This window comes from Mesoplodon bidens (genome assembly GCF_964165515.1).
Source record: "Mesoplodon bidens genome assembly, chromosome: 10".
Classification (NCBI taxonomy): domain Eukaryota; kingdom Metazoa; phylum Chordata; class Mammalia; order Artiodactyla; family Ziphiidae; genus Mesoplodon; species Mesoplodon bidens.
Genome location: NC_138172.1, coordinates 83,314,286 through 83,342,117, shown reverse-complemented (window position 1 = coordinate 83,342,117; position 27,832 = coordinate 83,314,286). Strand labels below are relative to the sequence as shown.

Below are 27,832 nucleotides of genomic sequence, written 5' to 3'. Positions count from 1 at the left end.
GTCCCCGCGGTTCCCGGTTATAAAGTCTCCACCGACCCGCCGCACTCACTTTCTTGCACACCCCGAGGATGCGGGTCATGGCACCGCGAACCCTCCTCCTGCTACTCTCGGGGGCCCTGGCCCTGACCGAGACCTGGGCGGGTGAGTGCGGGGTCGGGAGGGAACGCCCTCTGCGGGGAGGACCGAGGGGACCCCGGGGGTCGGGGGGGCAGCACTCCCAGGGGAGGACCCACGCCGCCGCCCCCAGCCCAGACCCGCCCCCTCACCCCGGTCCCCGCCTGTCCCTCCCTTGCTTCCCGCCCCCTCTTCTCTCCCCCCGAGGTGCCGGCCCTTCTCCGACCTCCACACCTTTTCCGTCTCACGAGCCCCTCGCCCCCTCCCCCTTCCCGGTTCCGTCACCTCGGACCCGGGGACCCGCGCCGGAGGAGGGTTGGACCAGGTCTCACCCCTCCCCGCCCCCAGGCTCCCACTCCCTGAGGTATTTCTACACCGGGGTGTCCAGGCCCGGCCTCGGGGAGCCCCGCTTCATCGCCGTCGGCTACGTGGACGACACGCAGTTCGTGCGGTTCGACAGCGACGCCCCGAATCCGAGGATGGAGCCGCGGGCGCAGTGGGTGGAGCAGGAGGTGCCGGAGTATTGGGAAGAGGAGACGCGGAAGCAAAAGGGCGCCGCACAGATGTACCGAGTGGGCCTGAACACCCTGCGCGGCTACTACAACCAGAGCGAGGCCGGTGAGCGACGCGGGCCCGGGTCCGGGTCACGACCCCCATTCTCAGGGACGGGCCGGCGTCGACCCGAGTCTCCGGGTCCGAGGGTCACCCCAACATTGCGGGACCCCCCCGGTCTCCGACCCGGGAAGAGCCCGCGGGGACTTTACCCGCTTTCATTTTCCGTTTGGGTTTAATCGCTGCGGCTGGTCGGGGCGGGGTCAGGGTCTCACACCATCCAGGCGATGTACGGCTGCTACGTGGGGCCGGACGGTCGCCTCCTCCGCGGGTACTGGCAGGACGCCTACGACGGCGCCGATTACATCGCCCTGAACGAGGACCTGCGCTCCTGGACCGCGGCCGACGCGGCGGCTCAGAACACCAAGCGCAAGTGGGAGGCGGCCGGTGCTGCGGAGCAACGCAGAAACTACCTGGAGGGCACCTGCGTGGAGTGGCTCCTCAGATACCTGGAGACCGGGAAGGACACGCTGCAGCGCGCAGGTACGAGGGGCCGCGGGGCCTCCCTGGTCTCCCCTCGGGCTGGAGCTGGCTTCCCACAAGGGGAGGAAATGGGGTCCCTGTGGAAACACCACCCCAACTTCTTGTTGGGAGAGGGAGGAATCCGCCCAGGTTTCCATATTCTGTACAAGACAGTGACTCGCCGGTGGCCTCACTTCTCTGAAAGACAGTGAAGGAATCCAGTCTCTTTGGGGAAGAAGCAGGAAACCATCCCTGAAATAACTGACCAGCGGCGCCCTTTGACCCTGACCCCCATCTTGTGAACCATGACTTTCTCTCTCAAGGCCTGTTCTCAGCCTGAGAACATCTTAGGAGGCCTGACTCCAGCTTTTCTGAGTCATTCAGCCTCCACCAAAGACAGGACCATTGCTCTGTATTCTCCCCTTTACATGGAGCCTCCTACCTTGGCTTTCATCCTTATTCTAGAACTTTCCAAGGACTGGGAGATTTTCCCAGACCCCGGAGTCCAGGCTGGAGCCTGGTGTTTTGGCTGCTTCATTTCAAACCTGTTGTGCTGTTCATTCTCAGGATGGTCACATGATGCTGCTTCAGTGGCCCATGAAGGTAACACTAAGTGTGAATTTTCTGATTCTTCCTCCTCAGACCCTCCAAAGACACACGTGACCCATCACCCCATCTCTGACCGTGAGGTCACCCTGAGGTGCTGGGCCCTGGACTTCTACCCTAAGGAGATCTCACTGACCTGGCAGCGTGATGGGGAGGATCAGATCCAGGACATGGAGCTTGTGCAGACCAGGCCTTCAGGGGACAGAACCTTCCAGAAGTGGGTGGCCCTGGTGGTGCCTTCTGGAGAGGAGCAGAGATACACGTGCCATGTGCAGCACGAGGGGCTTCAGGAGCCCCTCACCCTGAGATGGGGTAAGGAGGGACATGGTGGTTGGAGCTTCCTCTCAGATAAAGCAGGAGCCCTTTTGGACACTTTCAGCAAGGTCGGGATTCAAGCCTGAGGTCAGGGCCCCTTCCCTTTCCTCCACAGACCCTCCTCAGCCCACCGTCCCCATCATGGGCCTCATTGTTGGCCTGGTTCTCTTGGTGGTCACTGTAGCCGTGGTGGCTGGAGCTGTGATCTGGAGGAAGAAGCACTCAGGTAGGGAAGGGAGGGAGGGATCTGAGTTTTCTTGTCTCACTGGGGAGTTTCAAGCCCAGGTAGAAGCTTGCCTGCGTTTTTACTGGGCAGTACCATTCAGAAACATTGCTTGCCAGTCTGGAAACTGGCACTTACCCTTTTGTAAAGCACATGTGGAAATGAAAGACAGATTTTTTCACCTTCATAATTCCAGTTGGGGACCAGATTACCAGCACTTGAAGGTCAGAGAGGGAAGGTCCCTGCTGGGGAGAGACCCCCAGGAGGGCAGAAGTTGATCCAGTCCCCCCACATCTCCTTTCTTCGTGTTCCTGATCCTATCATGGGTTTTGGTCAAAAGTTCTGGAAAGTTCTCTGTGGTCCAGGACTAGGGGGTTCCTCTAGGATCTCAACTCAGTCTTCTCCCTGGCCTCTCACGTGTTTTCTTCTTACAGGTGAAAAAGGAGGGAGCTATGCTCAGGCTGCAAGTAAGTGTGGACGGGGTGTGATTCCTGAGACCCTTGTGAGGGTGCAGACAGGAGGCCATGGGGGGCTCACCCTCCTAAAGGTCCTTCTCTAGTTTCTCTCCTGTGGGTTCTGACCACGTCCTGGTTTTGTTCTCCCCCAGGCAGTGACAGTGCCCGGGGCTCTGATGTGTCTCTCATGGATCCTAAAGGTGAGACCCTAGAGGGCCTAGATTGGGAGAGGTGTTGGGGCCGAGGGGATGCCCCGGGTGGTGGGGATCTTTGCGTGGGACGTTTGAGCATGTGGGGGGCTGTTGGGAAGGTCAGCACTTACATGACTGACCTGACTTTGTTCATGGTTATTTTCTTTCACAGTGTGAGACAATAGCCTCGTGGGGACTGAGTGGTGCACGGTCCCACTTTGTGGCTTCAGATCCTGTGACTCCTCTCTCTGCAGCTGCAGCTGAATGTGTCTGTGTTCCTCGGAGCATAATGTGAGGAGGTGGGGAGACTGGCCCACCCCTGCCCACCACGACCCCTCCCCACCCTGACCTGTGTTCTCTTCCCTGATCCACTTGCCTGTTGCAGCAGAGGCAGGGCTGGGCCACCTCCATCCCTGTCTTAACTTCGTGGTGCACTGAGTGATAATGTCTTACTTGCCTGTTGGGAATAAAATCTCTATATGAATTTTGTTTTTTCTAATTCCTGCCATGAGGCGTTGATGGGATAATAAAGGAAAGGATTCTTAAAGTTTGAGAGAGAAAATAAATGGAAGTGCTGAGAACCTTCCAGAATCCGTGTGCTTGCTGTGCTCTGTCTGCTGCAGGTGGGACAGAAGGAGGCGGTGAGGAGCTGAGCGTGGACGCGGCCTGTGCCCACTCCGTGCTCACTGCATCGTGGCTTTGATGTGGTCACTGCTCTGCCAGGTCATCTGCTCTGTTCCTTTGTCCTCGTCACTTCTAGAACCTTGTCCCACCAGGACCTGTGATCTCAGAGGCTCAGAAATCACCTGGGCCTTGTACTGTCTCCAGGACTGTGGGAAGCAAGGGCTTCCTCTAACCATGTAGCCTTGGCTCAGGCATTGGTTCCATCCTCAGTCCCTGTCTTTATAGTGCGTGTTTATATTTTGCTTATTTAGTTGTTGTTATTGTTGGAATAATGACTGTTGTTTTTCATGTGCAGAGTTCTGGTCTGATTCTTCTCTGGGTGTCCCCATCTCTGACAGCAGCAGGAGTCATTTTGCCTGTCGATGTCCCCACAAGTCCAAGGGGGCCCTGCACACAGGATTCTCAGTAGTATCAAGAGAGCAATTTTCAGCCTCATCCAGCTCTTGCCCTCCTTCTAGAGATGTTTGCTGGATTCTTCTTTCCAACTTTTCCCCATCTTTTAAAAGGAACCAGATTCTGGAATGAGCAAACAGAAGGGACCCAATAGTCACTCATCTTGACTTAATTCTTGCTGGATTTCTCTCTTCTCTGCAGCCTGGCCCCTCTTCTGCCCTTTGATCTTCTAAGCCTAGTGCTGACTCCAATCCAAACTGATGGATTTACAAAGCAGAGTCTAATAGAGTCAGGGTACGTTGGAATAGAGGACACATAAGTGCAGGATATTCTTTTCTGAAGAGAGAAGGAGCATGGTGTGTGGTGTGCAGACTGATTGGTGTGAGAGGGAGGGGAGATCAGCCCTTGTGAGAAAAGTACAGGCAGCATTGATGTCATTGCGAATGGATGTGGTGTTGTAGCTGCCACAAGGCAACCTGTGGCCTGAGGTCATGTTAGTAAAGACACTGTCTCTAGGATAGGGAGATGCTCTACACTGCTCATTCATTCAGTTGACATTTTTGTGTGCCAGATACATGACACACTGTTCTTGCATCTAGGAAACCTCAGGGAACTAACAACAGACAAAACCTGTCCGACATGTGCAGTATATGTTCTAGGGGAACGGGCAGAGTGTGCGCTAGGACACTAGTAAGTGAGGGAAGTGTTCACATTAAAAGCTGGTAAGTGCTTTGAGGAAGGTGACCCAGCGTGTAAGTGTGTGGGGACAGGGATGATGCCTGTTTTACTAGGGCGGTCAGTGTGGGCCTCATTGAGAAGGTGACCTTTGAGTAAAGATGTGAAAGACATGAAGGAATGTCCACGAGGATGTCTGGGGCAAGTTCTCTCCAGGCCGGGGAGCCTCCAGTGCCAGTGCGCTAGGGCAGGAGAGTGTCTGCGTGTTCAAGGAAGAGCGAGGAGGCCATCGTAGCTGGAGGAGAGAGGAGTGGAGATGAAATCCAGTGTCTGGACAGATCATATACACCTAGACAATATTAGAAGGGTTTTGATTTTGTCTGAGTAAGATGCGGAGTTTACAAGATGGTTTGAACAGAAGATTGACCTCGTGTGACTACTCTTTAGAAACGTCTGGCTGCTGGGCAGAATCAGGAGGTGAAGGGCAAGAGATTCCATAGAGGAAACTGTAGGAAATGGTGCAGTGTCCAGGCTGGAGATGCTGGTGCTTGTCTGGGGTGTGAGCAGGGAAAGTAATAGTAACTGATTGGATTCTGGATATATTCTGAAAATGGCATTTTACAGCAATTCCTAACGGATGAAATTTGGGTTATAAGAAAGCAGAATGAAGCAAGACCGCAAATTTTGAGATTTGCAAGTAGACATGTGGGGCACCTTCCGCAGAAATGGGGAGACTCTGGAAGCAGCATATTTGAGGAGGCGGCAGCATTGGCATTCGCTTTAGGAAAGGGCAAACTGAGTCTGGGGTTCAGGTGAGATGGCTGGAGAAATATTTGGAGAAGGTGACATCCTATAAATGAGGTTTAAAGCTTTGAGAACACATGAGGTCACCAGGGGAGAATTGGCTACAGAAGATGAAGGACAAGGACTGAACCCTGGACCCCCCAGCGCTATGAGATCTGATCAGACCACACACCCGAGCAGACCCCACGTTTCTGAACACCAAGTCTAGACGGCAAGGAGACCAGGGGGGTCCCGATCTTCCTGTGCATCACCTGCACGCCTCAGGTGGAAGGGAGCGTGAGAATCTGCATTTTAAACAAGTTTGGTGCTGATGTTGCTGGTCTTCAGATCACACATTTCGTAGCAACAAAGTAGACCAGAATTCCCACGTGGCTGTGTGTCAGCCTCACCTTTAGGGCTTGTTCATAAGGAATTCCTGGACCTCATGCCCACATTCTGAGATGGTGGATCGGGGAAGAGTCCTGAGTATTTTGTAACAATCCCTACAAGCAGTCCTGAGGCTCAGGCAGATTGGGATCCACTGAGGTCAGTGATCAGAGAGTAATCAGGGTGGGGAGGGGTTTTAAATCCTCATGGAAATGTTTTTCCCTGGGAAAAAAAAGTCAGGACATTTTCTGGGAGATGCATGTTTTCTCTACCATGCAGTATAGCCAGGTGGAAAATTTAAGAAGCAGTTATCCTCTCAGCATAAAGAAAAGCTTTTGAGTTCTAAGGGTAGACCTAAATTTTCTCCACACACACACGAAACAGGTGATTATGTGGCGTTGATACAGTTGTAAGCTAATGCTACGGTGGTAATTATTTTGCAATATTAAGTGTATGAAGTCAACAAGTTGTACACCATAAACTGACTCAATATTGTAGATCAATCATATCTCAATAAGCAGCAGGGCAGAGTCTCTGAATCCCTGCTCTCAGAGTTTCACTACATGGTATTCTCATGCAATTCTTTATGGGCAAAAAAGGGTTTCAAATTGTTCTAAATGGAACGAGAGAGAGAGAGAGAGAGAGAGAGAGATTGATTGTAGTTTTATTTCAGGAAAAAGCCACAAAACAGCCCTGAGACTACACAGCCAGGAACAGAATACACAATCGCACACGGGTCAGGTCCCACCGAGGAAGCCCTGCCCGTGCAGGTGGGCCCAGATGCCACTGTTCACAGCAATGTCAGCCCTGATGCTGGACAGCGCGCCCTGCGGCTCAGCCTGTTGTCTCTGCTGCTCCTGACAACTACTGCCGCCTCGGCCACATGTGCCAAAGCCTTCAGCACAGTTCCAGCCTCTCTGTGGCAGCACGTCCTGAGTCAGAGTCCAGCATGGGGTCACCTGCCTGGTGGAGCCTCAGGCTGTTTCAACCTGCCAGAATGTTTAGAAGCAGGTTTTTCTCTCTTATAGAGGGAGGTGGTCTCTACAGCCTACCAAGATCTTCAAGTTTGAAATTCCCCTAACTTGGGAAGAGGGCACACATTCTAGGGGTGGAGGTTGAAGGTGAGGAAGGGAAAAAGAATGACAAATTACAATTTTTGCAGCAGTGATCTAAACGAGAACTTGACCTGGTACATTGTAAGCAGTCAGGTTGGATGGATGAATAAGTAATAAATGACATCTTTCAACTTCTTCTGTGATGCTCTGTTATGGGGTCCAGCTTCTGTCTACTCCAGTTTATACTCAGATAAGCAGAGTGCATTTTTCCATAATGAAATGATTACTCAAAATGTCCTCTCCCTACCTTTGTCTCTAAGCTTAAATAAACAAGATCTGTAAGTCTTCATGGGATCCATACATAAACACTGACATTTTATACTACGTTTCATATTTCTTTGTACATGCACATCTTTCTGGGGAAAGTATCCATATCACTTATCAGTTTACATGTGATCCCCACAAAAGTCTTTAAAAAGTATCAATACTAGTTTAGACACCAAGTTACTCAATCTCTGGTCCATGAGGAACTAATGATCCAACAGTCTTAGCAGATCCAATCACATGATATAAATGCTCATCTTTTTCTTGGCAATTACCAGTCTGGGTCAAGATAAAGGTAGAAATTTACTTGCTTACACTCACTTTCAATGTCTGTATGTTTCTTATTGTGAGCTGAGAGCAAACATTTCACAAACCAGCACTGGCTCACAGAAGAGATAAAGTATTGGTTTGGGTGGACTTATATTCTAGCACCTACCATGCTGCCAGATAAATAGCAGGAGTGAAAAAATAGGTCATGGAGACTCCATTCCCAGTAATGCGATAGAACTTGTTTTAAGGCTGCCTCTTCCAATGAAAACAAATAAACATAATAAATAAAGTATAAAAAGCTTCCATAAGTACAGTTATCTAGAGAATAATTGTTTAGGCCAAAATATAAATGTGGGTAATAACCCAGAGGGAAAAGTTGTTTTTATCCTTAGGGCATTAGCCAAATCTGGAAAAATCTTACCTTTGGTTTTCTCAAGCTTATGAGCTGTAATTGGAAATGTCACCCAAAGAGCTCATATATATTTTTTTAATCTGTGAAGTAAAAGCTTTTAGTAAGAAAGGCTTAGTGGAAGCCCCTGAAAAAGCCTCCCAAGCTCAGCCACGACACAACATTAAAAACGATATTGTGTCTTGGGGTGATGAAAGAAGTTAACGTCATCCTCAAAGACTTAAAGGATGCAGGGGTGGTGGTCACATCACGTACCAGCTAACTCACCACTGTGGTTCTTGCGGAAACTGGAAGGATCGTTGTCAGTGACAGTGAGACAGCGCTCTCAGCGCTGCTATCTTGCTTTTCATTTCCTACGTTTATGTTTCTACCTACAACGTTCTCTCTTTTAAAAATCCCAAATTACCTGGAAGATTGGGCCAGTTTTTCGGGAATATAATTTTGATCTGGATTCCTGTGAAGTGAGCCCCAAAACCTTTGACTTGAACTCTTTATTCTGGTCTCTGCATTGCTAGCCTCAGCCGTGTGACAGGCCATGTAGTCACATGGTCCCAAAGTCACCCTGTGGTCGGCAGACTCTAAGTTGGTCCCCGATGCTCCCTCCTCTGGTATCTATGTCCCTGTCTAATACTTTTGGAACATAAGCTGGACCTAGTGACTCACTGGTAACAAAAGGAATAGGGCAAGTGATGAATGTATATTTGGGGATCAACAGGGAAAAAGATAGGAGGGACCCAGGGTCAGCTGTCTCAGGGCTGGCTGTCCAGGCCTGGCTGGGGAAGCAGAGATTCCCGATGGAACCCAATGACAACTGACGCTGCATTCTCTCCCTACCTGAGGAGTTTCTCCTCTAGATCTCAGCCTCCACAGTCACTGCCATCAGACAGGAGGAGGACGAGGAAGAGACCACCAGCAGTGATTCTCATCCTGGCTGGAATGTCAAGAGAACTGTCTGTGAAAAGGACAAGAAGGGAAGTGAAGGAACGAAGGCTCCTAAATCTCACACCTGGTGACCCAAACGCTCCCCTATCAGACCCCGTGGCTAGAAAGATGAGGAGGGTAACAGTCTCCAGTCTCCCTGTGCTGTGCCCCCAACCCTGGCCCAGCTCTTCCTTTCTCCATTTACAATAATGTCCCAGGAGCCCAAGTGGTGACACTGTAAATATATCTCTGCTCATCTTAGAACAGACCACCACAGCCACACACCCCTGGGAAGTCCTGTTCTCCCAATATGTATTCAGTATGTGCAGCAGAACCCAAATAACAGTGGTCTCACAGGATGGAAGCTTGTGTGTGGCTCCCATAACAGTGAGGCAGGCAGTTCCAGGGCTGCTAGGGTGGCTCTGCACCACGAGGATGTCCAGGCGTCCAGGTCTCCTTGACCTTTGTTTTCTGCTGTCCCTGGGATGTTGCCCTTATTAGCATGACCCAACATACCTAAGACCATGTCATTGGTCCATGAGCAACCAGGGAAAGCTGGAGAGAAGGGAAAGTCTCATTGTGTATCTCCATCAGAGCTCTTGGGTGACCAAGTGCATCATCAATGAGCAGTAATATTTTGAAAGGAATCTTTTTCTGAGCAGTAAGCTTCAATAGTGGGACGAAAATATTTAGTCCACCATTGTGTAAACAGATGTGCTCTCATCTAGGCTTTGTTGTTCTATTTACAGATCACAGGCAGAGTAGATTTAGCATAAACCTTAAAGGGCCTGGGATTTGAGGAACGGTAAATAAGCACTGGCTTCAAGTTTAAGTCACCAGCTGTATTAGCCCCTAACAAGAGAGTCAGCCTCCTCTTTGAAGTTTTGAAGCCAGACATTGACTTCTCCTCTCTAGCTCTGAAAGTCCTAGATGGCATCTTCTTCCAATAGAAGGCTGTTTCATCTGTATTGAAAATTTGTTATTTAGTGTAGCCGCCTTCATTAATGGTCTTAGCTAGACCTTCTGGATAACTTGCTGCAGCTTCTACGTCAGCACGTGCTGCTTCACCTCGCATTTGCATGTTACAGAGACGGCTTCTTTCCTTAAACCTCATGAACCAACCTCTGCTAGCTTCAAACTTTTCTTCTGCAGTTTCCTCACCTTCTCGGCCTTCATAGAATTGAAGAGAGTTAGGGCCTTGCTGTGGTTTAGAATTTGGCTGAAGAGAATGTTGTGGTTGGCTTGATCTTCTATTCAGAGCACTAAAACTTTCTCCATATCAGCGATAAGATGGTTTTGCATTCTTACCATTCGTGTGTTCCCTGGAGTAGCACTATTTATTTTCTTCAAGGACTGTTCCTTTGCTTTCACAACTTGGCTAGACTTCTGTGCCAGAAATATAAAATTAGGAAAATGAATGAATGTGTTTTCTTTTGTTTTCTTCCAAGTGTACGGGTTTATTGAGGGCATGGGGGTCTACAGGACAGCCCCAGGTGCCTGTGGAGAGGGCCTGCCATCGGCCAAGAGGGCTGCGGCCGCCAGGGCAGCCGGGGATGGGGTCTCCAAAACCTGGGCTTGCTTGAAAGTGTGACACTCCGCTCCACCGCGCCCAAAGGCTTTGGGTCTGAACATGGCCCCGTAGCGGGGTTCGTTGCAAAAGAGCTTGCCTTCATGCTCAGTGTGTCCCCTCCCCCCCGAGGTCAGCGTCTTTCCACATTTCTCACACTTCAGGCAAGGCCATGCCAGTCCTTCCCCAGGAGGTCACCCGCTCAGCCAAGTTCACCTCCTTGTCGCACTTCGGGCACTTGGGCACCGTTGCGCCGGATCCGGGGCGGGTGGCTGGGCGGAAGCACACAGGAGCGCGGGACTTGGAAAATGAATACATTTAAATTCAATTTATAATAGCATCAGGATAAAATATTTAGGTATCAATTTAAAGAAAGTGCACCACATAAGTACACTGAAATTATATAGTTTTGCTTAGAGTTTCAGTCTCTTTGGTAAAGTATTCCTTCTGTTCATTCATAGTATTCCTGAGCTCGTTATACTGCCTTTCTGATTTTTCTTGTAGCTTGTTGCGTTTCCTCGTGAGCTGTTTGAATTCTCTATCAGTTATGTCACAGTATTCCATGACCTTAAGTTTGGTTTCTGGAGAACTGTCCTTTACTTTTTGTGATGCAGTGTTACTGTGGTTCTTCGTGTGCTTGCTGTGCTGTTCCTCTGCCAGCACTGGTGAAGTGGGGAGCACTTTTCTGCTTGATTCTAACCATTCAACAAATTAGAGAGCAGAGGCTTTTCTCTTCTCTTCCTGGAGGTGGCGCTACAGCACAGGTTTGGGGTTCTCCTACCTGTGTTACCTGCTTGGGAGAGTTGGCACTTTCCACCCCGCATCAGGGGTGTGGTCCCGTGCCCTCTTATTGCTTCTTGTGCCTCCAGGGATTTTGGTGCCTTGTTGCTGCCTGTGCCACTGGCATCGCTGCCTGGTGACCTGGGATAGTGGGCTCTTCCCTCGTGTCCGGGATCCCCTGAACCACGGGGGACGAGGGGGGCGTGGGTAGCTGGGGTGGTGCAGGCACCTCTGCCACGTCCTGTGCTGTAAGGTTCTTGGCTCTGCTGCTGCCAGTGGGTGGCTGGAGGGGCCAAAGTCATGGGCGTCTCAGGGGCTGGTGGCTGGGGTCCCAGGACCCACTTCTGCTGCTGCCTAGTTACCTGGGGCCCTGGGCACTGCTGAGGCTGGAAGGCTGGATTCCTGTGTCCTGTTGCGGCTGCTACTGGGTGTTCTGGGGCTTCCAGCTCAGTGGCCGCAGGTGGAGAACAGGATCGCAGGCTCCGCCTCTGCTCTTCCCTAGGTTCAGCCTCATCTCTGTGTCGCAGTCCACCCACCTTTCCATGCACACCGGAGTCCTGGTGTGTTGGGCAGAGTCACCTGTGGTGTGTCATGGATGTTTACTGGTTGTGGATGGAAGCGGGGAGAGACAAAGGCAGCTTTTCACTCCTCCGTGTGGCTGATGTGTCTCCTCTAGGTCCCAGTTTTATGTTCAGAATCCGCCGATTCTGTTCAGCTGGAAGCCTGGCTCAGCTGCAGCCTGTGGGGCCCTGGGGAGCCTCCCCTGAACCCTGACCCCGAAGTCCTGTGTCAACATCAGGGCCACAAATTAGATCAGAGTCCAGGACCACAGGGCCTTTAATTTCAGGTTTGAAAGTGGCTGGAGGGATCCAGACAGCCGGTCCCTGTCTATTATTAGGTCCACGAAGGGGAAGAAGAGGCAGGACACTGGGCTGTCCTGGGCCCTCGGGACTGGGGAGGAGCGGAGAGGACCCTTGAGGCTTCAAACGGTGGCAGATTTGATGGCTGGACAGGAGGGGCCAAGCTTGGTGTCCTTGGGTACAGTGTTGGGACGCCTGGGTCCTGTAGGTCTGGGGAGGGGAGAGGTCGTTTTCGTGTCTCAGGGAAATGTTAGGAGGACCCCCGGGACCAGACTCAAGGCTGATCTCCTTGTCCCACTGTGGTCTCCAGGCTCCAGTCCACGTCCTGTCCTCTGCTCTCCTGTCCTCTGCTCTCCACCTCCATGGCCACCAGCTGGGCAGGTCTTTTTCCAAAGGTCTTTAGCCAGTCTTTTGGCACAGTGGTCCCCGCCGTCTTAGCTCACAGGGAGACGATGTCCAGGCAGCCCCGGGCTGTGAGCTGGGATGGACTCTCCCTTCCTTGAGTCTCCCTGCTGGCCCCCAGCACCATGTCTGTGTGGGGTGGAGTGAGGACTGGGGGTGAGGTTATTTCTCTGGAAGAGAGGAATTCCTTTAACCACCTCCCCTCTCTCCTTTTCTCTTTTCTCTTTCTTCCAGGTGTACCTGAGTTATACCATACCTGTAAGGACAGGAGAACACCTAAAACATAAGCATAGTTTACCAGCAAAATATAGAGCTGACACCTGTGTACTTATCATCCAGGTGAAAAACAGAGCCTCTACCAGCACCCAGGCCAGAAGCCCCTGTGCCTCTCCCCACACAGACCCCACCCTCCCCACACATGTGTCCACTGAGTGACCCGCCCTGCCCCTCTCTTCTCGCGTTCCTCCCCCTCCACTCCTGTTGGCCTCCATCCCCTAATGTCACTGTTTCCTTCCTCTCCTCCCTTCTCCAGGAGCATCCCCATCTTCATAGGCAGATACTTTAGGGGATCTCCTCCCCCTCCCCCTCCCCCTCTCCCCCTCTTCTACCCCATTCTAGGGATGGAGGTTCCAGAGTTGATTCCCTCGAGAAAGAGTCTATAACCCTGTCAGCAGCTGGAAGAAGTGACAAGGACTTGGGGTTCAAGGTCCCACCCCTGGAGACTGAGGACACCCAGTGTGTTTGTGGGGTCCACCCTGGACCTGGGAACCAGCTGTTAATGGCCTTGAAATCTGATCTTCCCTGAGGCCAAAGTCCTTGGTGGTTTGATGGGGAGATAAAGGTCCGTGTCAGCTTGTATTCTGGGTAACAGTTCAGACTTTGAACTTGACACTGGATGAACTCCAACTTGTGTGCGCAGCACTGACCCACTGCTAGGAGCCCAGGGAAACCCTGGGCAGGTCTTTTGTAAGGGGGTCAAAGGGGAGCTCAGGTCTCCTGTCATCAGCAACTGTGGCCACACGGGGGCGCCACCACTCCGCCCTCTCCTATTCAGCACAAGGAAGGGAGAGGATGGGCTGTGGTCTGAGTCCGACAGAGATGGCTGCCCTGGAGGCTGGTCAGCAATGGGGGGATGAAGATGCTGCCTGAGAAGCTCTGGGGTCGGGCTCGGGGATGGGGCGGGGGTTAGAGGGGAGGAGAGCCCTGCCTTGTGTCTAAGGTCTCCATCTTTCCTCTCCACAGCCCGTCTCTCCAGCTCATTGATGAAAACACTCTGGAAAACTCAAAGTTGATAATTATTTCACTCTCTGTTCGTTTCTGGCAGATATTAATTTTTTTTTCATTTTAGTGTAGTTTGAGATTCACAAAAAAAGTAGCAAAGTTATTAAGGGTTCCTGTAAATCCCACGCTCAGTCTCTCTGTGGTAATATATCACCATCATACATTTGTCACAGCTAATGAAGCAATACTGATACATTAGTACTAAACTCCAGAATTTATTTGGACTTCATTAGTTTTTCCCTTTCCTGATCTACGATCCTATCAAAGACACATTGGGTTAAGTCCCAATCATGTCTCCTTCAGGCTCCTGTGGCTGTGACAGTCTCGCAGAGGTCCCTTGTGTTTGATGACCTTGATGTTTTTGAGTACTGCTCAGGGATACTGTAGAATGTCCATCTATTCAAGTTGGTTGACTGGGGCAAAGAATTTTGGAGAAGAAGACCACAGAGATGAAGTGACATTCTCCACACAGCAAGGGTGTATACTCTCCACTTGATTATCAGTAATAAGTTCACCTTATCACCTGGCTAAGGTACATTTCCCAGGTTTCTCCTTGTGAACTTTTATTTTTACTTCCCTACTTTCCATACTGTAGTCTTTAGAAGGAAGTTACTATGTGCAGCCCACACTTGAGGGGCGTTCTTCTATTAACATTGGTGTGCAGGGGTTTGTGCATATATAAGTGCAACTCATTCAAATGAGTTGCATGAGGACTAGAGTGCTCAGTAGACTGGATGGAGGGTCTATGTGTAGCTTTATAATTTCTAGGGGCTGTGCTGCTTCGTATTCCTGCCCCAGTGAGGGTTTCTGTCGCTCCACATCCTGGACAGCACTTGGTATCACCAGTTCTTGGATACTAGCTATTCTAATAGGTGTGATGATACATCATTTTTTTAAATTTACATTTCCTAATAATATATGATGTTGAGCATCTTTTCATATGCAGTCCCATTGATAGATCTTCTTGAAGAGGTGTCTGTTCAGACTTTCCTTCGTTTTTTTTTTTTTTTTTTTTTTTGCGGTATGCGGGCCTCTCACCGTTGTGGCCTCTCCCATCGCGGAGCACAGGCTCCGGATGCGCAGGCTCAGTGGCCATGGCTCACGGGCCCAGCCGATCCGCGGCATGTGGGATCCTCCCAGACCGGGGCACGAACCCGTGTCCCCTGCATCGGCAGGCGGACTCTCAACCACTGTGCCACCAGGGAAGCTCTTTCCTTCGTTTTTAAATTGTTTTCATATTATTGAGTTTAAGTGTTCTATGTATATTCTAAAACAAGTCCTTCATCAGATATGTGAATTTACAAATAATTTCTCCCAGTCTGTGGTCTGAGCTCTTTTACTGGCATAACAGTATTCATTAATGCATAGATATATTGGGGGAGAAGAAAAAAGAAAAATTGCCAACTGCAATGGTTTCCAAGTAGAGGACTTGGGCAAATGGGGGATGAGAGGGAGAACATGAATTATTTATTTTATGTACCCTTGAGTACCCTTCTATGTAGGTAAATATGCTTTCAAAAATTACATTCAAATCCCTTGCACTTGTAAAACACCTGACAGATCCTCTTCAGATCCTGCATTAGGACACACATTCTCTACTTTGGCACCCAAAGTCTTTTAACTGAGCTATTCTGCCACAGAAATTCCATTACTGGAAAAGATGGCCTGGACTGTAGGGAGAATTCTGCTCGCTGAAAATGCCATGTAAAATATAAAAACCATCTTAAAAGCATCAAAGAGGTGACAAGGTCCTAATAAGTGACCACACTGAAAAAAGAAGGGAAAAATCCTGCTTGGCCTCCAAAGAAAACACGGTCCTGAGAAAAGGAGAAAAGGCTGTGTGAGTTCACTGCCCAGAGCTCAGGCACGGAGCCCAGCACATCCAGCTCTGTGCCCACAGCTCTTCACTTTTTCTGCCCACTTGCCTTCCTTTTAAAAATTTAAACAAAGCTTTTTTTAATTCTTATTATGATGTATATGTGTAATGTATAATATAGGATATAATGTATGTTCACTGTAAAACAAGTAATACAGTGTTGAAAGTGATAAATGACAAAGTAAAAAGAATGTAATCCTCACATTTGGAGATATTTTGTTGTATTTTTCTTTAGTTTCTTATACATCGTCCTGTTGTTGCCCAAGAGCTGGAAATTTCTCTAAGCTGATCAGCCCAGACCTCAGTGGCCCCCACCCTGAACTCTCCAGATGCCATTTCCCAGTCAGCTCACTCTCACACCCCTGAGAGGGCTATTTCTCATTTCCTCCTTTCCCCTCAGACCCCTCCACCCATCCCCCACTCCCTGTCCTTAATGGTGAGCTTTTTTTTTTTCAATCAGGAAAAAGAAAGGACTCAGGTGACAATTACATCCTCCTCCTGCACTATTCCCACATCTGCACCTGTATCTCACCTTCCCACCAGTGATGATGGATGGTCCCCTCCTGTCTAAGGCTGCCCCTCAGTGTGGGTACAGGATCCGACTCCATCCTCCCCTGTGTCATCAGTTTCCCACTCTCTACTGCTCCTTCATCCCTGCCTACAAACATGCTGCAATTCCTCCCATTAAAATTAATCAAACAAAACTAAATAAATCAAAACAAAATTCTCCCATAAAGATCCACCACTCCACCACAGTTTCCTTCCAACTACTGCTCCATTTCTATGACTCTTCTTAACACAATTCCTAAGGCCAAAGGCCATTCTCTCATCTACTAGGTTGTCTTTTTATTTTTAGCTAATGGATATATGCACATAGTTTTAAAAAGTAAAATACTTCTACAAGATTTGATATCTAGACCGATGTCCCCAATCTACCATGTCCCCCGTCTCTTGAATCTCAGAGAGAAGTGTTTTAGTTCTTAAGCTGATTCTCTAATTGTTTCTTCTATGTCTCTAAAAAGCATGCTTTTAATACTCCTTTGCTTTCAGTTGTATGTATCATCTTTAGCTAATTGGGTTTTCTTTCACACACCCGTCTTCCCAAAATGGTTATAATTTATAATTATAAATCTATCAGTTTTGTAATTTTGATTAGCTCGGTGTGCAATATTTGCATTATGATGATGATGGAAATGCCAGTCACAAGTGAGCATTTAGTAGACTATGATTACTTTTCTTGAATGGATATTTAGGATTTTGCTGGAATAAATAATATCTTACTTCTGTTGTACTCATTTTTTTTTTTTTTTGTAGTTTATTGGCCTGCTTTGGGTCTTCATTGCTGCATGCGGGCTTTCTCTAGTTGCAGCGAGCGGGGCTACCCTTCGTTGCGGTGTGCGGGCTTCTCATTGTGGTGGCTTCCCTTGTTGCGGAGCATGGGCTCTAGGTGCGCGGCCTTCAGTAGTTGCACCAGGCGGGCTCAGTAGTTGTGGTTCACGGGCTCTAGAGCACAGGCTCAGTAGTTGTGCCACACGGGCTTAGTTGCTCCACAGCACGTGGGATCTTCCTGGACCAGGGCTCAAACCCTTGTCCCCTGCACTGGCAGGCAGATTCTTAACCACTTCGCCACCAGGGAAGCCCCATATTGGACTCATTTTAAATCATTCTAAAACTCTGTGCAGAATCTAAGTCTTTCTGAATACATTCAAGCACATTGGATATTCCACCAACTTCACCTCTTTGCACAGACTCTCCCACAGCCCTCCGTGCTGCCACACGGAGACTGGTTCCCTGCACACCTGGGGCAGGGCTGACTTCCCGGATCTCCTTCGCCTCATTCTGGGCAGCCCTCTGCCTCTCTCTCCTACTGTATAATTTTACAAGGCTTCCCTGTTGCCTGGATCCCATGTTTCCCTGTAGTTGGTTTTCTCCATCATTTCCCCCGCACTTTGTCTAACAGTATCCTGAAGAAGGGAACATGGAAAGGAAAACATTGTAACTCTGAAATGTCTTAGGCTACCCTAGGACTTACTCTCATCTTGACTCAATCTAGAACTCTGTGTTGGAAATACTGATTTTTTTCCTTAGAATTCGGAAGGCATTACTTCACTGTCTTCTAGCCTCCAGGCCCATGTTTTTTGCCTCTTGAAGTTTTCAAGGTCTCGCTTCTTTTCCATCCTTTCTGCAATTTCACTGTGATGTTTCTTAGAGTCGGTCTGTTTTCATCTACTGCAGTAAGAGTTTGCTTAGCCATTCCAGATGTAAATTTTTGTCTGTAAGCTCCGAGAGATTTTCTTGAAAATAATTTTTTATTATTTCCTACTCTCCCTTATTTTTGACACTTGTATTGCTTACTCGCTGGAATCTCTTGATTGATAGAGAAATATTCTTACAGGTCTTCTCTCCTCCTTGCCATTACTTGTCTATTCCTATTGCTTACTGTGAGTATGTGAGTATGACTGAAATTTTTCAATTCATCTACTGAATTATACACTTCTATGACATTATTTTTCATTTCAAAGAGGCTTTTTGGTTCTATGATTTTATACAATTGTATAGAATTCTGTTCTTGTTTTATATACCCTATATCTTTTACATCTTTCAAATATTCTTGATAATAGTGGTAGGGGAGCTGTCAGGTCTCTTGGTTATCTACTTTCATGATATCATGAACTTCTTCCCCACAGCACTTAGCTCAGTAGTGCTTTACATTTATCTTTGTCATTTCTGTCCATCTCCCTCACCACAGTGCCTGTTGCACATCACCCAGGTCTTAACTGTTGTTCATTTTTTCTCCAGTGTCTCCAGATCCTGATTCAAGGTGGCTTTGAAATATACGCTCCTTAACCTCTCTGAGCCTCCCCTTCTGTGTCTCCTCTCTCTGAGTCTCTCTCTCTGTGTCTGTACAAAGGGATCACATGTTGGGTGCCTCATGGGTTTCCTTTTTTTCTTTAATTAACTAATTAATTTATTTATTGGCTGCGCAGGGTCTTCACTGCGGCATGCGGGATCTAGGTCCCTGACCAGGGATAGAACCCGGGCCCCGTGCATTGGGAGCTCGGTGTCTTAGCCTCAGGACCACCAGGGAAAACCCCTCGTGGGTTTGCTTTGAGAATAAATTTGACCCACTATGTAAATCACATGGCATTATTGCTTTAATTCTTATTAAGTGTTCCTCTATTCATAGTTACCATCATTACAACGACTGTAGCATTTAGATTGTTTCCATTTTTTGCTTTTATAAACCACAGTTCAAGAAACACCCTTGAGGGGCTTCCCTGGTGGCGCAGTGGTTGAGAGTCCGCCTGCCGATGCAGGGGACACGGGTTCGTGCCCTGGTCCGGGAAGATCCCACATGCCGCGGAGCGGCTGGGCCCACGAGCCATGGCCACTGGGCCTGCGTGTCCGGAGCCTGTGCTCCGCAACGGGAGAGGCCACAACAGTGAGAGGCCCGCATGCAGAAAAAAAAAAAAAAAAAAAAGAAACACCCTTGAATATATATTTTTGAGAACATGTGTGATTATCTTCGCAGGATAAATTTCTGAAAGAGAATTTCTATGTCAAAATGTAAACATATTGAAGGCAACCCTCCTACACTGTTGGTGGGAATGTAAATCGGTACATCCACTAGGGAGAACAGTATGGACGTTCATTAAAAAAGTAAACATACAAGTACCATGTGACCCAGCAATCCCAATCCTGGGCCTAGATCCGGAGAAAACCGTACTTTCAAAAGACACGTGAACCCCAACGATCATGGCAGCACTATGTACAATAGCCAAGACATGGAAGCAACCTAAGTGTATAAGGACAGATGAATGCATAGTGAAGATAAGATACATATACACAATGGAATATTACTCAGCCATAAAAAGGATGAAATAATGCCATTTCCAGCCACAAGAAAGGAAGTGAAACAAGAAAAGACAAGCATCCTATGATATCACTTACAGGTGGAATCTAAAAATGGATACAAATGAACTTCTTTACAAAAGAAAAATAGACTCACAGACTTAGAAAAGAAACTTATGGTTACCAAAAGGGAAAGGTGGTGGGCAGGGGAAAATGAGCAGGTTGAGATGAACATATACACACTACTATTTATAAAATAATCAACAAGGACCCACTGTATAGCACAAGGAACCCTACTCAACACTCTGTAATAACCTATATGGGAAGAGAACCCAAAAAAGGACATATATACGTCTATGCATAAGTGAGTCAAGTTGCTGTACACCTAAAAAAACAAAACACCCCGCAACATTGTAAATTACCTATACACCAATACAAAATAAAAATTTTAAATGTAAATATACTGAAATTGAGACGTTTTGCATAGTGACCTTTAAAATTTTTGTACCAGTTTTCAATCTCATCAATCTTGCTGACAATATATTCTCCCTAAATTCCTGTCAATACTCTCCTCACACTATTATCTTTGCCAAGATGATAGATTTTAATTTATTCCCGTTTCTTATTCCACCTTTGCATTTTTCTTTACATTTATTTGTTATATATTTGTTTGACATTTGCATTTCTTATTTTCCAAATTGTTTTCTAATACACTTTAATTATGTTTTGTTTGGGATTTAGTTATTTTAAAACACTGAATTCAGGAAGGACAAAGCAGCCTCCAACATCAGAAGCTGGTCTGACATTTACCTTAGGCCTCAGCGTTGCCAGAAGCTGGGCTGGTGCTCACCACACAGCCGTGTTCTTCTCCTGTTGGACATATGTCACCTCACAGAACATCAACATCAGACAAGGACACCTGAGACCATGATACAGTGAGACAAAACAAGACCACAACATCATTTGGTCCAAGCACAGACCAAACAAGGCAGCACTATGCACCTCACCATGTATCACACCTCTCCCTGTGCTGATACCAGCAACCACGGCTTCTTTCCAATTACAGCTGCATCCTCACTCTAGTCTTTCCTCCTTACAGGGAAGATTCACTGAGATGCCCCGTCATAGAATTGCCCCCACTTCCTGACAACATGCAATCTAGAGTGAGCCCCTCCTCCATACACCCTCCTCCAAATCACCCAACCAGAGCCCACATACTCTATATGTTCTATCTAACACCTCACACTAAGACACCATGGTCCCCGATGGTGTGTCATCTCCCTCGCTGCATCCAGCAATAAGTCCAACTTGTTTGTCCACAGATTTTCTCCTGGTGGTCTTTGGATGAAAACCATTGCTACCTGTTTGTCAATTTTTTTGTCTTTGAGTTTGATAAGGGCATGTGTTAGTATCTTTGTGAATGTCTGGTTGACATAGAGAAAATTTATGGTTTTTTAGTGGTTTTTCATCTTTGGGTCATACAACTCTTCATTCCCCAAATGTAAAAAATTCATGTATTTTTTTGTCTAGGAGAAAGGGATCCAAGGGTGAAGGGAAACAGAATTGATTGAAGTTGGGGGGAACGAATAGCAGGAGCAGTCAGTAAAGAATTCTAAGGTGGTGGATTCTAAGGTTTACATCTCCTGCTTTATAATTTTACAAGTATGTACAGGCCCTACAAGGTATTTGATATATGTTGTGTTCAGTGAATACTTTCTCTTGGGCTAAGTGAAGACTTTAGTGTCTGCTTGAATTTACCAGGTTAATGAAAAGAACAACAAGAGCTCAAGGTTATAAAGACAAGAATTAGCTCCAGCGATGGGCAGTTTTGAACACATATGACCTTAAGGTGATAAACCATGGTGTCCTTAATGTCTGAACACTCTAGTTGTTAAAATACATGTTACTGAAACTTTCTGCGCATGCTGCATTTTAAGGATATATCTAAGACCCACATAGACAAACCCATGGTTTCCATATGAAGGTTATTTTAATATGCATCAACCTATGAGTCACACAGTATCTTTTTGGGGGAAGAGACTGGAAATTAAGAACATTATTGATATGCAATGCCCAGTAGGCTAGCTACTAGCCACATATGGCTATTTAAACTAAATAACATTAAGGTGCTCAGCACAATAGCCACTTTTGAGGGGCTAAATAGCGACCTGTAGCTAGTGGCTACCTCATTTTGACAGTACAGATATAGAATAATTCCTTCACCACAGAACATTCTGTTGGACAGGACTGCTCTTCATGCTTTCTGGGCCTCAAGTCAGATATACTGGACCCATGAAAGGGCCAATATTATTTCTCTTAGAGATGATGTCAGATTTCTGTCTGGGATATGAATACATACTTAGCTGGTGTGTAACAAAACCAAACTAGGTTATGAGTGGGTATGGTGCCTTCAGGCACAAACTGTTTCCAGGTCCAAAGGGGAAACACCTGTCCCCCTTCCTCCCTTCCCAGACTGAGGACACTCTCTGGGATCAATTTCCAAGGGGTGAGTTCTCTCCTAGAGGACCCCAGAGGCAGGGCCCTCAGCTAAGTGTGGGGAGGCAGGGAGTCCAGTTCAGGGAGAGGGATTCTCCAAAACGAAGAAGAGGCAAAGGCAAGGGTCAGTTAGGAGAGTTTCCCAGGTTTATTCAAACAGCAGTTCTCAGAGTGTGATCTGTGGAACCCTTGAAGTCACTGAGACTCTTTCATGAGATCCATGAGGTGAAACCTACTTTCATAGCATTACTAAGATATTATTTGACTTTCCACTATGTTGACATTTGCTTTGAGGTATAACTTAGCAGTGATGGAGACTACTGTAGCAAACTGAAATATAATTATTTTCACCACAACTTACTTGCAGAAAAAGAAAAGCAGGTTTCCTTTAAAACATTCTGGTTGATGCATTACAAATTTTTATCTTTCCTTAATAAGCTATAATGGAAAAGAAAATGAAAAAGAATGTATATACACATGTATAACTGAATCACTTTGCTGTATAGCAGAAATTAACACAGCATTGTACATCAACTATACCTCATAAAAAAACTTTAAAAAATACATAAAAATTCTTTTGTTTCCTAAATCATCCTTAAATCCACTTTTTTTTTTTTTTTTTTTTTTTTTTGGCCATGCCCCACAGCATGTGGGATCTTAGTTCCCTGAACAGGGATTGAACCCTTGAACCCAGGCCATGGCACTGACAGCTCAGAGTCCTACCACTGGACGGCCAGGGAACTCCCTTAAATCCACATTTTAAAAGTATCTTCTAAGATGACATGGAAGTACCCATCAAGCCCTTCTGCTACATTCCAAAGTACTATGTCCCAAGGAAAATAATTTTGTGTGACCTGAACTACCCTCTTCTTCATGGAATACAATGTTTATTTGAAAGAATGAATGACACTGGAAGATCTATATAACTTAGTGAAACAACGTATTACTTTTTAAAAATCTTACCTTAGTACAAGGGACATTCATTGTGCAAAATAGGGTTATGGAGTTTAACGTAACAGTATAGGAAATAGTTAATAATATTGTTTCAGGTCCACTTTGAAAATAACCTTTGAGAAACTACCAATTGTGTAGTTTTCGTTTTGTATCAAAGACTAACATCCATGACTGTCTGAAAAGGTTATTAAAAATACTACTCCTGGGATTCCCTGGTGGCACAGTGGTTGACAGTCCGCCTGCCGATGCAGGGGACACGGGTTCATGCCCCGGTCCGGAAAGATCCCACATGCCGCTGAGCGGCTAGGCCCGTGAGCCATGGTCGTGAGCCTACGCATCCGGAGCCTGTGCTCCTCAACGGGAGAGGCCACAACAGTGAGAGGCCCGCGTAATGAAAAAAAAAAAAACAAAACACTACTCCTACATATGTGTGGGCCTTTTTATTTTCATAGACTTCAATCAAAATAACGGATTCAATGAAGAAGCAAATATGAACATCCAGGGGTCTTCTAATGAGACAGAAAAGAAAGAGAGAGACTTGCAAAAATATAAAAATCTGAAAAGCTCCACTTTTCCCACTACCGTGTTTATTTTGGGAAGTAGTTATTTTTCATATTAAATCATGGGTTATTAATATTATTCTAAATAAATTAATTTAAAAATTTTAAACTCTATTATTTCTACTTTGGAAAGTATCGATAGAAGTATCCACAGAAACAAAATTATCTTTGGGGTCGTCACTAGTTTGTAAGACTGTATAAATATTCTGACCACAATGTTGTGAAAATCGCTGACTACACAGTCCCTGGGCCAGGACTCAGGGAGACAGTGTGACAAAGAGCTCTGGGTGGAGGAGGGGAGGGATCAGGCAAAGTCCCAGGTCCCGGGAGGGGCAGACTCTCAGGCTCTCAGGCTGTCAGGCGGTCTCTGGGGCCGGGACGCTCCGTGGTGGGGAATCCCCGTCTCCCCGAGTTTCGCTTTCTCTCTCACAACCTGTGTCGGGCCCTCCTGCCTGGACACTCGTGACGCGTCCCCATTTCTCACTCCATTGCATGTCTGGTTTCTGGAGAAGCCAATCAGCGTCCCTGCGGTTCCCGATTATAAAGTCTCTCCCGACCCGCCGCACTCAGTTTATCCCAGACGCCGAGGATACGGTCATGACACCTCGAACCCTCCTCCTGCTGCTCTCGGCGACGCTGGCCCTGACCGAGACCTGGGCGGGTGAGTGCGGGGTCGGGAGGGAACGGCCTCTGCGGGGAGGAGCGAGGGGACCCCGGGGGTCGGGGGGCAGGACTCACAGGTAAGGACCCACGCCGCCGCCCCCAGCCCAGACCCGCCCCCTCACCCCGGTCCCCGTCTGTCCCTCCCTAGCTTCCCGCCCCCTCTTCTCTCCCCCCGAGGTGCCGGCCCTTCTCCGACCTCCACACCTTTTCCGTCTCACGAGCCCCTCGCCCCCTCCTCCTTCCCGGCCCCGTCACCTCAGACCCGGGGACCCGCGCCGGGAGGAGGGTCGGACCGTGTCTCACCCTTCCCCGCCCCCAGGCTCCCACTCCCTGAGGTATTTCTACACCGGGGTGTCCAGGCCCGGCCGCGGGGAGCCCCGCTTCATCACCGTCGGCTACGTGGACGACACGCAGTTCGTGCGGTTTGACAGCGACGCCCCGAATCCGAGGATGGAGCCGCGGGCGCAGTGGGTGGAGCAGGAGGTGCCGGAGTATTGGGAAGAGGAGACGCGGAAGCAAAAGGGCGCCGCACAGATGTACCGAGTGGGCCTGAACACCCTGCGCGGCTACTACAACCAGAGCGAGGCCGGTGAGCGACGCGGGCCCGGGTCCGGGTCACGACCCCCATCCCCAGGGACGGGCCGGCGTCTCCCCGAGTCTCCGGGTCCGAGGGTCACCCCAACATTGCGGGACCCCCCCGGTCCCCGACCCGGGAAGAGCCCGCGGGGACTTTACCCGGTTTCATTTTCCGTTTGGGTTTAATCGCTGCGGCTGGTCGGGGCGGGGTCAGGGTCTCACACCCTCCAGCAGATGTACGGCTGCGACGTGGGGCCGGACGGTCGCCTCCTCCGCGGGTACTGGCAGGACGCCTACGACGGCGCCGATTACATCGCCCTGAACGAGGACCTGCGCTCCTGGACCGCGGCCGACGCGGCGGCTCAGAACACCAAGCTCAAGAGGGAGCGGGCCGGTGATGCGGAGCAAGTTAGGAACTACCTGGAGGGCACCTGCGTGGAGTGGCTCCTCAGATACCTGGAGACCGGGAAGGACACGCTGCAGCGCGCAGGTACGAGGGGCCGCGGGGCCTCCCTGGTCTCCCCTCGGGCTGGAGCTGGCTTCGCACAGGGGAGGAAATGGGGTCCCTCTGGAAACACCACCCCAACTTCTTGTCGGGAGAGGGGGGAATCCGCCCAGGTTTCCATATTCTGTACAAGACAGTGACTCGCCGGTGGCCTCACTTCTCTGAAAGACAGTTAAGGAATCCAGTCTCTTTGGGGAAGAAGCAGGAAATGATCCCTGAAATAACTGACCAGCGGCGCCCTTTGACCCTGACCCCCATCTTGTGAACCATGACTTTCTCTCTCAAGGCCTGTTCTCAGCCTGAGAACATCTTAGGAGGCCTGACTCCAGCTTTTCTGAGTCATTCAGCCTCCACCAAAGTCAGGACCATTGCTCTGTATTCTCCCCTTTACATGGAGCCTCCTACCTTGGCTTTCATCCTTATTCTAGAACTTTCCAAGGACTGGGAGATTTTCCCAGACCCCGGAGTCCAGGCTGGAGCCTGGTGTTTTGGCTGCTTCATTTCAAACCTGTTGTGCTGTTCATTCTCAGGATGGTCACATGATGCTGCTTCAGTGGCCCATGAAGGTAACACTAAGTGTGAATTTTCTGATTCTTCCTCCTCAGACCCTCCAAAGACACACGTGACCCATCACCCCATCTCTGACCGTGAGGTCACCCTGAGGTGCTGGGCCCTGGACTTCTACCCTAAGGAGATCTCACTGACCTGGCAGCGTGATGGGGAGGATCAGATCCAGGACATGGAGCTTGTGCAGACCAGGCCTTCAGGGGACAGAACCTTCCAGAAGTGGGTGGCCCTGGTGGTGCCTTCTGGAGAGGAGCAGAGATACACGTGCCATGTGCAGCACGAGGGGCTTCAGGAGCCCCTCACCCTGAGATGGGGTAAGGAGGGACATGGGGGTGGAGCTTCCTCTCAGATAAATCAGGAGCCCTTCTGGACACTTTCAGCAAGGTCGGGATTCAAGCCTGAGGTCAGGGCCCCTTCCCTTTCCTCCACAGACCCTCCTCAGCCCACCGTCCCCATCATGGGCCTCATTGTTGGCCTGGTTCTCTTGGTGGTCACTGGAGCCGTGGTGGCTGGAGCTGTGATCTGGAGGAAGAAGCACTCAGGTAGGGAAGGGAGGGAGGGATCTGAGTTTTCTTGTCTCACTGGGGAGTTTCAAGCCCAGGTAGAAGCTTGCCTGCGTTTTTACTGGGCAGTACCATTCAGAAACATTGCTTGCCAGTCTGGAGACTGGCACTTACCCTTTTGTAAAGCACATGTGGAAATGAAAGACAGATTTTTTCACCTTCATAATTCCAGTTGGGGACCAGATTACCAGCACTTGAAGGTCAGAGAGGGAAGGTCCCTGCTGAGGAGAGACCCCCAGGAGGGCAGAAGTTGATCCAGTCCCCCCACATCTCCTTTCTTCGTGTTCCTGATCCTATCATGGGTTTTGGTCAAAAGTTATGGAAAGTTCTCTGTGGTCCAGGACTAGGGGGTTCCTCTAGGATCTCACAACTCAGTCTTCTCCCTGGCCTCTCACGTGATGTTTTCTTCTTACAGGTGAGAAAGGAGGAAGCTATGCTCAGGCTGCAAGTAAGTGTGGAGGGGGTGTGATTCCTGAGGCCCTTGTGAGGGTGCAGACAGGAGGCCATGGGGGGCTCACCCTCCTAAAGTTCCTTCTCTAGTTTCTCTCCTGTGGTTTCTGACCACGTCCTGGTTTTGTTCTCCCCCAGGCAGTGACAGTGCCCAGGGCTCTGATGTGTCTCTCACGGATCCTAAAGGTGAGACCCTGGAGGACCTAGATTGGGAGAGGTGTTGGGGCCGAGGGGATGCCCCGGGTGGTGGGGATCTTTGCGTGGGATATTTGAGCACGTGGGGGGCTGTTGGGAAGGTCAGCACTTACGTGACTGACCTGACTTTGTTCATGGTTATTTTCTTTCACAGTGTGAGACAATAGCCTCGTGGGGACTGAGTGGTGCGCGGTCCCACTTTGTGGCCTCAGATCCCGTGACTCTTCTCTCTGCAGCTGCATCTGAATGTGTCTGTGTTCCTCGGAGCATAATGTGAGGAGGTGGGGAGACTGGCCCACCCCTGCCCACCACGACCCCTCCCCACCCTGACCTGTGTTCTCCTCCCTGATCCACTTGCCTGTTGCAGCAGAGGCAGGGCTGGGCCACCTCCATCCCTGTCTTAACTTCGTGGTGCACTGAGTAATAATGTCTTACTTGCCTGTTGGAAATAAAATCTGTATATGAATTTTGTTTTTTCTAATTCCTGCCATGAGGCGTTGATGGGATAATAAAGGAAAGGATTCTTAAAGTTTGAGAGAGAAAATAAATGGAAGCGCTGAGAACCTTCCAGAATCCGTGTGCTTGCTGTGCTCTGTCTGCTGCAGGTGGGACAGGAGGAGGCAGTGAGGAGCTGAGCGTGGACGCGGCTTGTGCCCACTCCGTGCTCACTGCATCGTGGCTTTGATGTGGTCACTGCTCTGCCAGGTCATCTGCTCTGTTCCTTTGTCCTCGTCACTTCAGTAGAACCTTGTCCCACCAGGACCTGTGATCTCAGAGGCTCAGAAATCACCTGGGCCTTGTACTGT

The 27,832-nt window shown here is 48.9% G+C and overlaps 1 protein-coding gene across 3 annotated transcripts; it reads left to right on the top strand.

The window, feature by feature from the left end:
• Window positions 1-27,492, top strand: LOC308623487 (BOLA class I histocompatibility antigen, alpha chain BL3-7-like). 3 transcript variants are annotated; one of them, XM_081245947.1, is made up of 8 exons: window positions 1-141; window positions 463-732; window positions 934-1,209; window positions 1,831-2,106; window positions 2,225-2,335; window positions 2,767-2,799; window positions 2,940-2,987; window positions 3,151-3,462. In XM_081245947.1, the coding sequence occupies exons 1-8, from the start codon at window positions 69-71 to the stop codon at window positions 3,153-3,155; spliced, it is 1,092 nt and encodes a 363-aa protein (XP_081102073.1). In that variant the 5' UTR covers window positions 1-68; the 3' UTR covers window positions 3,156-3,462. The 3 variants fall into 3 exon arrangements, with proteins under 3 accessions (XP_081102073.1, XP_081102074.1, XP_081102075.1); XM_081245948.1 differs by lacking the exons at window positions 1-141; window positions 463-732; window positions 934-1,209; ... (3 more) ...; window positions 2,940-2,987; window positions 3,151-3,462 and adding exons at window positions 24,081-24,168; window positions 24,490-24,759; window positions 24,961-25,236; ... (3 more) ...; window positions 26,970-27,017; window positions 27,181-27,492; XM_081245949.1 differs by lacking the exons at window positions 1-141; window positions 463-732; window positions 934-1,209; ... (3 more) ...; window positions 2,940-2,987; window positions 3,151-3,462 and adding exons at window positions 24,081-24,168; window positions 24,490-24,759; window positions 24,961-25,236; ... (2 more) ...; window positions 26,970-27,017; window positions 27,181-27,492.
• Window positions 27,493-27,832: the final 340 nt, after the last annotated feature.